Source organism: Thermobia domestica, chromosome 11 (genome assembly GCF_964235325.1).
Source record: "Thermobia domestica chromosome 11, izTheDome1.hap1.1, whole genome shotgun sequence".
NCBI classification, from domain to species: domain Eukaryota; kingdom Metazoa; phylum Arthropoda; class Insecta; order Zygentoma; family Lepismatidae; genus Thermobia; species Thermobia domestica.
The window spans coordinates 250,885,999-250,898,334 of NC_137464.1; the positions used below are offsets into that span (position 1 = coordinate 250,885,999).

The 12,336-nt window shown below is 35.8% G+C and overlaps 1 protein-coding gene across 1 annotated transcript in view; it reads right to left on the reverse strand.

The window, feature by feature from the left end:
* The window catches only part of LOC145663799 (uncharacterized), a 197,741-nt gene that overhangs the window by 60,502 nt on the left and 124,903 nt on the right, over nt 1-12,336 (reverse strand). The window contains exon 3 of the mRNA XM_081729887.1: nt 3,844-3,937. Within this exon, the coding sequence (XP_081586013.1) occupies nt 3,844-3,937 (94 nt within the window). The remainder of the gene's footprint in view (nt 1-3,843; nt 3,938-12,336) is intronic.

A 12,336-nucleotide genomic window follows, 5' to 3' on the forward strand; every position in this document is an offset into this window, starting at 1 on the left:
TATCACAAGTCACCTAGTGGCTTTCCGTTTCCAGCCGTTTAGAAAAGCGAAAATAAATGCCGATTTTCAAAATGGCCAGAAATCGAAAGCAGATAAGTGGGTCGTGATAACGATATCTCATGTAAAATGATATTGTCTAGGGGCGCTCTTGTTCCACATTTCGATTATCTTTTATCTATTGGAAGATATCACATAATTACTGTAAAATTAGCGGTGTTTTAATTTCGTCGGGGTGAAGCTCCTTCGTGGCTATGCGGTTAGCGTACGCGCCTTTGGCGTGAAAGACCCGGGTTCGATTCCTGGCGGGAGCTCACGTTAAACAGTAGGCCCACGTTTCATATAGTCTCGCTGCTGAAAGGGACGCATAACTAAAATCAACTCAGCTCTATCTGTTTGTGACTCTGTCTCTCTCTACAGCAAAGCAAAAATATTTCTAAACATCTTTCAACGTTCGCTAAGCTCAACGTCGAAGTCTATTTGTCGACTCTTATCCTCTTCAGCAATTTTAATAAAGTAGAAGTCCATAAGATCAATAATATACATATTTGTAATAGTTTAATACTGCATCCCATTGTTTCTCTATCTTTCCCACTCTACAGTACGACCCACCACGAAGGGTATGAAACTTCATAGATACCAGAAGTGTGAACAAAATTTCTGTTACAACAAAAAATAGAAAATTAAACATTTTTATGGTCAAGAAATGAGTGTGACTCGTAGGATTCCTTTTTAACAGGCTTTAGAAAAAGAAGATTCTTAATTTGCCCTTATACATTGTAAGAATCCATATACCCACTCGCGCTGCAAGCCATGTTCTCATTATAAACACGTGTATTTACAATGTAAACAAACAGTGGCAGACGACGAAAGAAGACTACATCTCCAGGGAGAAACGAAGAGGATTCGGAAAACTACGAAGAAAGCCGACTACCCCTCTATGGGTCCTCCCTTCAAGAAAATGGTTATAAAAGAGGACGACAGGACGAGGAAATTATCAGACCAGTGCTGATCGCTCACCTACCAAACCCTTCTCCGAGGCCGCCTTCGGCTACGGAGACTTCCTTTAATATCTTCTCCCGGGGCTCCTATGAGCGACGGAGGTATCCTTTAATACCTACTCCCGGGACTGCTATGAATTAAGGAGTACAACCGATCCTCGTTTCAAGCCTCTGTTTGCTAAGACAAATATCCTTTATTCCGTGGCCACATCATGTGCCGAGAACCTTCGGACATGTTGTATACGGAAAACATTGAAAAACTTGGAGAAAAGACAAGAATTTCGTTTTAAAAAAATGTCATTTTTGTATTTAAAAAAATGAGGGGTTGAAATTCCGTATACATTATTTAGACTCTACCTACATAACATATAGGATGTTTCAAAAAGTATAGACCAACCTGGGTGCACATATGCTTCCTTTCGGAGTTATAGGATGCCGAAAACATGAAAAAATGAACTTTAAAAAAGTCCATAGCTCCAATACTATAGGACTTACCGCAGTCGAGTCAAGACTTCACTTAAGAATTAGTACATGCCCTATCCAAATATTCATGTTTCAAAACCCTGCGGTGCTTCTGCAAGTTTTTACAGAAGTTGGTAAGTACTTCAAATTATATGGCCTTAGCCAAACTCCCATTATAAAAAAAGGTTGCGTGAGTACCGCAGGATTCTTAAAGATGTATTTTTGGATAGGGCACGTATTAGTTCCTAAGTGAAATCTTGACTCGACTAGGATAGGTCCCATAGTATTGGAGCCATGGACCTTTAAAATTCATTTTTTCATGTTTCCGGCAGCCTATAACTCCGAAAGAAAGGATTTGTGTACCCAGGTTGGTCTATACTTTTTGTCTTATCTTGGTGTCAGAAATCACATCCCAAACGTTGTCGGTGTTGTTTTGAAACACCCTGTATATATCTCCACGCATGTTTCGTAGGCCGACCCATTGCATAGGAAGTTGGTGTCCTACCTTTAATATACCTAAGCTCTTGGAGTAATGAAAAGTGGAGAAATTAAACAAATTGAAGAGAAAACAACCGGCTTCCAAAAGACATTAAAAAGCAGAAAATAAAAACTTTTAAAAAAGAAGCAATTTTAACCGGCTTTAAAAAAGAAAACACTGGAAAGCAGAAAAAACAATAATAAAATGCTTAAACAAAGAAAGTAATTCATTATTATGTCTATTAAGAACAGTTGAAGTTTATGCCAAGTCAAACAAATTAATGTCTCATAAAATTATTAATCGAAAATAATTTAATATGAGGGATTAAGCTGCTTAGCTCATCGCAGACTTTCAATTTCTTAATAGATAACAGAAATGAATTAGCTATTTTCTACTTTTGAACTCTTTTTTTTTTATTGTTATTTTCTGCCTTTTAACACCTTTTAAAATTATTTTCTGCATTTTAGCCCTTTCTTTCAAGTACATTAATATTGTTTTCTTTCTAAAATTTTTCTTTTCTTTTTATCGTAATCCAGAGAAATTGTGCTCAATGAGAATTAAGTTGTAATTCTGAAAGCACACGAAGCTTCTTTCTGTATAACAACTCATTTTGTTTTACCCAGTCATTTAAAAACGAATAAAATGTCTTACTTAATGTTATATCCGAAATTCGGGAACATTCATCCCTTAATTACATCTGTAAAAAAAAGAATTGTTAAGGTATATGTAGAATTTCAGCTTGGTTCAAGAATTTTATGACACATATTGAAAATTGTTACAATATTCTTTAAAGGCCGAAGGACGCAACTGCTGTATCAGGGCTTAAAACCTTAATAACTCAATCCCTAACTAAGCTAGCAAGATAATTTTGGTATTAATTTGTTCCCGAAGGATGAAGCTTGCCACCGATGTTCATTTTATGTATGTAGGGGTAACACGGTGGAGAGGGGGAGGGTAAAGTTCGTGTGTATTTTTAATCTTTTTTTGGGGGGCGGCATTCCCCTTTGGGGCTGTAGTCATAATAATTGGTATGTAAAACACTGAAATGGGTCACTATACGCTAATACCCTGCCAAAGTACTTCTTGCTTATATGAGGGAGGGGCAAAGTTGACAAGTTTTTTTAAGTCTGTTTTTTTTTTTTTTTTTTTTTTTTTTGACAATTATTTTCTGGATAGTTTCCTATACTAACACGAATATATGATCCATAGGCTTTCCAACGATGTATGAATCATGACTCTGTGATAATGAGGGAGGTCACCAGGGAGGGCCAACAGCGTGAAGGTCTGCAACAGCCCTTCGAAAATGTTATACAGGGCGTTTTTATAGGATTTTTTTTTCCTGAATTTTTATCTCGCTTTGCATTGCAACAATGACTACCGTTTCTATACTATTGTCACAAGGGTATTCCCTACACATTAGCTTCATTTTGTCAGTGTATCGTGACAGTAAGGGTTGCCAGGGACCGCGAAATTCTATATTTTTCATGCGCCGTGTGGACTTTGTGGAGGACAAACACCGTGCTCGTGGGTTCTCTCGTTTACTCCCACTTTCTTTATTCCACCATTTCACTCATCATCACCGTCTACTTTAGCCTAACCGGCATAAGCGTGGGACGTAAAACTTAAAGATTTCATTTACTATATTTTTCGTTTTGTTTTTTAGGACTTTTTGTTTCTCCTTTTTCTATGAACATTTGCGGGAACTTTGTATATTTTACCTCGTTGGAATTAGCGTTCCATAAGCTTCCCAACGAGGAATAAATCATTACCGTTTGATATAATTAGGGGATCACCAGTGCCCCCAACGTAGGAGTCTACGATACACCCTGCCCAGTGTATAAAGGATATATGATATGAATTTTTACTTACTTTATCTTTGTGTTAATACAAAGAACGAGTACTTACCAGTTCTATTTTGGTTTTCTCCTGTTTGATTTGAAGATTCTTTATCCCAAATATGAGGAGCGATGAGCAAAAAACATACAACGGCGTTAAAACCCTGCAAAAAAGAAAAGAAAAGAGAAAACATTATTTTGTAAGTAAATTATCCTCAGGTTTAATTCTTACTTTTTACAGTCCTATTAAGATTTCTTTTTTCTGAATGATTGAAAATTCAGTCAATATCTTAAACTTAATAAGGATAACTGAAATCTAAACTAGGTAGGTTTTCAAAACATCACAGTTGATTGCGAATGGTTATTTATTTTTGTAAACTTGATACAACTGGTACTCCTGACTAATGATGCACTTGTGAGACAGCAATGAATGCGGGGACAATGGTAGATTGTTCACCTCTGGTGTATGGGGTCCTTGGTTTGATCCTAGCTCGCGCCAAGTGGACTTTGTGGTGGACAAACACCTTGTGGGTTTTTTCTCGGGGTTCTCCCTTTTCTCCCCCTTTCTTCATTCCACCATTCCATTCATTTCTCATCATCACCGTCTTCTTTAGCCTAGCCGGCATAACCGTTGGACGTAAAACTGAAAAATTTCATTTCATTTTAACATTGTGCCCGTGGGCTTTCTCGGCGTAATCCCGTCTCCTGCTACATTCTCATTCCACGAATTCTTCCATAATCATTCCCTTGCCTTAATCACCCGTCTCTCTTAGCCTAGAGGGCATAAACATGCAACTTCAACAATGGAAACTGTTATCTCGAAAATATGTCGTCAAAACAATGTCTCAAAAACTGCATTTGTTTCTATTCGAGATATATTCACTGTCACCGACTCATTTCATCTTGTATTATGCACTACCCTTGTCCTGATGGAAATGGAAGTTTTGGTTGGAAATAGCCCAACTATTCAGAAAAAGAAGGAGAAGAAAAAGAACACAAAAACTGAAATTTATTTAACATTACTCCTACAGCTTATGCAACACCACGTACTTCCGTGCGTAGGTGGTTACATACGTTTTTACCCTTGCCTTCAATCTATTAGCTTGTACGGAAGTTGTCTGATGGTAGTTAATCCTCTTTGACTCTTGATTTTCTTGTGGGTGCTAAATCGTTCTCATAGCCATGCAAAAGTTTGGTCGAGATCCTTCGAGCAGTTTAGAAGACGAAGAAGAACACAACCATAAACTTTACAACAAAAAATATAGCTCTGACTGGTAACGCTACTAGCTTTACCCCTATTAAAATTCATAGTAAAATGATAAGATAATCTATATTTTTTAAATGTTACTTGAACAACTTTGTAATCGTGGAGACTGTTTTTTCAAGGTTAGAAGTGTTCTAGAATTCTGACATTGTAATTTTTTTCTGTATAACTCTCTAAGGAATCTGTGGCTTAAATATTTCATTTCACATACACGTGTATTTCTTGGTGTTACGAATTACACAACCAGCTGTGTATTATCTGATATGAAGAGTCTAAGAAATTTCTTAAGGTTATTAATAATTTGATAGGCAGATATGTGAAGTATTCTCCCTGTAAAGATTCTGACTCCTTCGAGTTATATGAAGTCGGAGACTTTTATATCAGTGGTATATTAATTGAGGTACACAAGTGACTGTAATGAGCCAAATTTCTCAGTTCTTGCATATGTGGTATCCTTAATTTCTAGTATTTTCCTTCTTTCTAAATTTTCAGTTTGTCACAATCGTTTCTGAACCCACAGAGGAAAAGAACTAGTCACCCTATTCTTACTTTACCGGTTTCGTGGCCACGCCAAGCTACGTTACAATAAAGTAGGCTGAAACTTACTTTCGAGCAGAACACTCACCTAAACAGGTAAATGCGTGGAAAATATATTCTCATTTTTACGTGCTTTGCTTTAAACTCACAATGGTTCAAACGAGTTCTGGTTCAACTTTATCCTCAAATCGTTTAATCTTAATGTAACTCACTTCACTATGTTCTGCGTAGTGTCATAAATTGGATGACCATACAATCTTCCATTGCTAACTTTATATATATATATATATATATATATATATATATATATATATATATATATGTCTAGATATTTATTAGCATTACACAGAGAGACTTATAAGGTGGTCTCTCCCTCACGTCGGTCCGTTACTCTACACGATAACTGGAGCTCGCGGTGGCTCAGTGGTAGAGCGTTCACCTCTGGCGAATGGAGTCCTGGGTTCGATCTCAGCTCGCGCTAAGTGAACTTTGTGGTGGACAAACAACGCGTGCGTGGGTTTTCTCGGGATTCTCCCGTTTCCTCTCACTTTCTTCATTCCATCATTTCATTCATTTCTCATCATCACCATCTCCTTTAGCCTAGCCGGCATAACCATGGGATGTAAAACTCAAAGATTTCATTTCTACGCGATAACTCTTCAACGCATTAGATTTTTTTAAAAAATCTCTTTTTACAATAAATAGCTTAATTAATTATCTTGGACCAGGTCATTAATGGAGTCAATCCATTAACGGATTAATGGATAACAGTGACTTTTAACGGTGGCCCTATACATTCAAATGAATTTTTGAATTCTGTTTTCTCAAACAGATATTTAATTTGCCCACTAAAATTTGAATGTTTGTGATACAGCGTCTTTAGTTGGCAACACTGAATAATAAATGTAACATAAGTTTTTGTTTAATATACAAATTTGAAATGTATAATGAAATATGTAATGTGATGTAGTGCCATTTGAAAAAGTACAACTGTATTGCGTTGGCAACTGTATTAACTTGTGGTATCACAGAGTATGCCAAGCGATGCTACCTGCCGATTTTTGCATTCCATAAATATTTGAGAGATTTTTGTCCATTAGTTTAAAAGTTACAAGGACATATCAACATAAATGGTCCACTATTTATATACAGGGTGTATCAAAAGTCCCCTGACATAAGGTAACTGTTATTATCAGAGGCACAACAAAATGTGAGAAGAGAAACCGTCTGCAAATATGACGTTTTCAATCTAAAGTGAAGAATTTTTTTGAATTGGACAAGCTGTTTGGGCTGTACACTCTTTATGCGCCCAATGTTAACTGAAAATGCAACGTTATCATTTAAATGGACCCACAACATAAGTGATTGAAGTTACTGTTTGAAATGGGGGGGGGGGTGGCCATCGACACGTTAGCACAAAAGACAGACTAATATATATATAACTGTTTTCTAAAGCGGTATCATATTACAATTTACGATACAAAATCATAGAGATGATTGAAAACTAAATATTGCATTACAAAATGTGTTGCACTTATGATCATAATTTATTACCGAAATTAGCACTATTTTTGCAACAATAAACACTATATAATTATCTTTTCTCCAAGACAGATCGGTTCTCTTTCGATGACATAGACACATGCTTTAAACGTTCAGTGAAAAATATCCCCCTCGTTCGAGAACCCAACTTTCCCCCTTTAGGTGTATTTTAGGTTCTCAATAATACAAGTCAATCCACTACAGTCTCCCACCATATTACTAGAGAATAGACGACAAAGGTACTTTGTATATTTTGACATTATATTGCACCTAGAACTAAGGCATCTTAATGAGAGTTAGAGATGCAAGACCTCACTTTAGAGGCCGTTTAGACGTTATGATAAATCATCAAGGGTAGAGATAAATTTCAGAAATCATCACATCTAAATTAGTTTATCTCATGATATCTCTCCTGCATATGATACGATGCGATAAGTTCGACATGTTCAACTTATCGCATGCAAGCCAGGTATAGCCCCCCGTAGAGAAACAAAGGAATGAATAGGTCACCGCTTCCAACCCTTCTTTGCTGCCAGCTTCTTGGAAGGAAAGCGGAAAAAAACAGGTTTTGCTAAGAATTTGCTTATACCTGTCGTCCTGTGATCTGTTCTGTTGACAAAAAGGAAAGAAATATCTTTTCCCCATTTTCTGTTCATGAAATGCGAATAGTTTTCCAAACTACGAAAACTACAACAAATTAGCCGTTCGATTTGGTTTGCTTTGATTTATGAAATTTAACCTCGGCTAAAGCAAAGGTAGATCCATAGTTTAAAATGAGATAAAACCGACTAGCACCGAGAATTGAAACCTAGACCGCATACATCAGAAGTGGCACGTCCTTGATTGAAACCTTTGTCCATATCTTCGAAACAAGTCATTATAAACCTAAAATTAAATACAGTATTTGCAATAATTCTTCCACATAAATTTATTGGGGACCAGAGATGGACACATCAACCATGGTCTACTAGTCTACAAGTAATTGTGAGAGGTAGCCCACGTTGGTCTGTCTTACTGTTTGTATCAATCAAGCATACCAATCTCGATGGACTGATTGCTAGTTTCTGATAACAAATGAACGTTTCTGAGAAAATCAAAATGAATTAATTATTTTTTTAAATATTTAAATAATCTTAATTTTATGAATCGTATTTTTATTATTATTATTATTATTATTATTATTATTATTATTATTATTATTATTATTATTATTATTATTATTATTATTATTATTATTATTATTATTTACTGTCCATTACGTCCTCATTATTAGTCTATATTTTAATCAGTAGATCGCTAGTGATTTCAGAAATGAAAAGTAGCGCTCAAACTTAAGAAAGGTTAGCCACCCTTGTTGTAGATCTATTCAATATTGTTTTATTTTTTAGTTCTTACTCTGGTTTGTCAATCAAGCGTTTTAGTGCTTACCTCCTGTTATTGCTGAACGGGACGTAAAACCCAAAATCAACTCAACTCAACTCAATTCCGAATTCAGAAATCGTATATAGATACTTCATAACTAGAATTTCGAATTTTGAATATATATATATATATATATATATATATATATATATATATATATATATATATATATATATATATATATATATATATATATATATATATGCTTCATACTTATTTCACTTCTATATAAATTGTATTTTAATTTACAATGTCAGATTAAATATTTTAACCAAAGGCGAGCTCTTTAACCAATAGTAACCATTAGGCTAGAAAGGTTTATCTTCTTCCAAGAACACTTAAGATTATTATAATATAAACTATGGGTGTTCTAAAAATGGTGCCTATGGACCACAGAGCACTCTTCTGCAGGTCACAATAATACCAGCCATACACTAACGTATTTTTCAGCCGTAGCCATAAAATTTCTTGCGCTAGTCTTGTTAGCAGCTGTCAATACGTTAGTGTATGGGACCTGGCGTACGTTTACGTACCGAATTTTCATACGCTGGAAAAGTCTGGGTGCTTTTAACTTCGAGCGTAAATACGGCGCGTAAAAACGGCTCAGATGAAAGGGTTTTCGAGCAGCAGGTGGTCTCTTGCCCTTTCCACGGCCTTCTCCCCGGTCTGGTCTTATTGTTTTCCGAAGAGAAAACCTGTTCTTGTGTTGTCCTCGCGAATCGTTGCTGAGGTTTGCTGGTAGACTCACCAGAAATCATAATTCCAATCTAATTTCAGTCTTTCCATACAATATACGATTTCTGCTAAACTAATATTTCCTATTGCACAAAACGAGACATTATTTCCAAATTAAAATTCATAATTAATTTTGAGTGCACAGAGAAAAAGGTATTTAAATCCAATACTTCCTAATCTGAATTCGCAAATTATGAGAGCTCCTCCGTGGCTATATAGTCAGCGTACGCGTCCTCTGTGCGGGGCGCCCTGTTCGATTCTAGGCGGGAGCTCATGCAGTTCGGGTTCTACTTCCCATATAGGCTCGCTAAACTTATCGAACCTGATGCCTTTCGACTAGGAATTTAAGATTTAATTTAATATTTGGACATTATTTTTTATTTATTTATTTTTTTTTTTTTACACAGGTAAAGGCGCATATAAAGATGAAGTCACACCTTCAGAGTTACCCATGTTGTGATACTGAAATGAAATCTTTGAGTTTAACTTCCCACGATTATGCCATTTAGACTAAAGAATACAATAATTAAGGCAAGTGAATGATGACGAGAGAATTGGTGGAATGAAATTTGGGAGGAAACGAGAGTACTCTGCGAAAACCAACGGACATGATGTTGCACACACAAACTTATTTGCACGGGAATTGAACTAGGGACCCCACGCACAAGAGATAAGTGCTTTAGCACTGAGCCGCTGTGGCCCTCAGTGGCTAACACCGGGCGACGGTAATTTTGTCACCGGAAAATTCGTCACGGTAATTTCGTCACCGAAAATAATGTCACGATAATTTCATCACCAGTGTCTTTTAGAACATAATACAAGTACAGTGAATGAACTCGAAAAAGTTTTTGAAATTGTTTTCTTTAATCCTCAACAGCCAAAACTGTGCAGCATAATCAAAATATATTATTCTTATTAAATAAAGAGTTACATATTTTAGATATTGTATTTGAGACAAGAGATAAAAGTTTCCAGTAATTCTATCACAGAAATATTGTCATATAGGAAATTTTGTCACGGTTATTTCTTCACCTTTGTTGAATTAAATAGAGACAAAGCAAACGATCAAACAGATTACGTTATTTTAATAAAACTTAGAAAACAATTCAGTTGGTGTTGAACTCTGCAAAATTGAAGTTTCTGGTACTCGACGCAAGAACAAGCACCAGTAGGAGAAAATAATGTCTGCTTGAGCAAATGTTAAAAGCACAGGCAACATGGGGCACTAATGGGTTCATTATTCACTATTTACAAATATTAAATTTCGCGAATATAAAAATTTCAGAACAGAAAATAATCTATATATATAAAAGAGAACGTACAATTTTTTGTCCGCTCATCACGCTAATACGGCTGAACCAATTTCTTTCATTTTTGGGGGGTTATTAGGATTTGGACCCTAGATGGTTTTTATCATATCACTTTAATTTTTAATTACCAGTGTCTTGAGATAATTGACCATTCAAGTGTCCATAACGTACAAATCCTTTGTTATTAGTTCATCATAGGTAAAAATAAACGTATTTATATGCAACCCGCATGACCGTGTCACTCGGCGGGTTAACATAAATGACAGGCGATATAGAGCGGAAAATAGCTTGAATCTTCTGTTTAAAATTTTTTAATTGATTTGCTTATTTTTACAGACACTTTTACAATATGCCAGCACCGGGATGACCGCAGCGAAGCGGGGCGGGTTAACATAAATGACAGGCGATATAATGTTAAGATTTACTGCAATCTTCTATTGTTTTTATCATATCACTTGAAAGCGAAAAAGTAAAAATTATCTAAGTAACAAAGTTTATTGCGTTCCGGGGTGACCGCAGCGAAGCGGGGTGAACGCTGCTAGTAAACAAATATGGGAAGATACGCCAATCTGTTAATTTTCCCGCAGAATAGACGAAAATTTTCTTCGTTCTAGTACCGTTCTCTGAGTTCAAACTCTTGGACCTTCCAAGTTAACAGAGTCATTTGAAAAGAGTGGCCTTTTTGAAGAGCTACTAAAAGAATTATATTATATTTGAACTCTGAGTAAAAATTGGCAAATTGTTATTGGATATATGTGAAGAGAACAAATTTCTATAAAGGAAGAAAAACGTATAAATATTTCTGGATGTTTCCTTTAAATATAGCCTTATCAACCTATTAAAAAGTGAAACATGGATTGTGAACGCAACTTTTCAATGGCTCCAAAAAAAAAAAAAAAAAAAAAAAATGTTGTTTGAGGTGAGACTTCCTTTACTACGTATACGCCCTAATGTAGACCAAGACACAAAATTCATATGAAGAACTGTTTCGTGTGGTGGTGCATCAGTGCAGTGAATTTAGTGAATATCCGGACCTGTAACTATGCTAATGGATTTTATTATAGTGTAAATGCAACTTTTGGAGATTCAACTCGTTTATAGCGTTACTTTTTTCACCTGACTCAGTCAACATGGAGGAAGGTCCAAGAGCTTGGACTCTTAGAACGGTACAAGAGCAATTAAAATTTTCGTTTATTTTGCGAGAAAATAAACAGATCTGCATTTCTTCCAATAGCAGATGTGCATCGATTAATACAAGTGACTTCGGAGGAAGAGCTGGAACTTCTGGACTGTTTTGATAGCACTTACGTGTCAAACACGTATCGCCGTGTTAAAGCTCGGTCTGGGAATTTTGTTTGCGTAATGTGCCCCGTCTATATCCCCCAGACAATTGGAATGTTCACCAATCTACCTTTAACAGCAATTCTAGGATAAATAATATTTGTGAATTGTGGAACTAGAAGTTTCATCATCTAGTAGGAATGTCCCACGCAACTATTTGGAAGCTTATTCATGAAATTCAACAAGTTGAAGCAACGGTTTCAGCTGTGCTTCATCAAGATGCTGTGGGGCAACCACCCAAACAGCAAACTAGAAGAGTGTTTCAGATTTTTCAGAAACGGCTCTAATCTTTGTGCTTAACGTATAACACTGGAACTAAATGTTTGAAAAGAAATTGCTTGTTGTTTCCTATCATGTTATGAATAGTAGAAAATGAACATGTAAACCATTTATTGCATTACTACAAGTTATA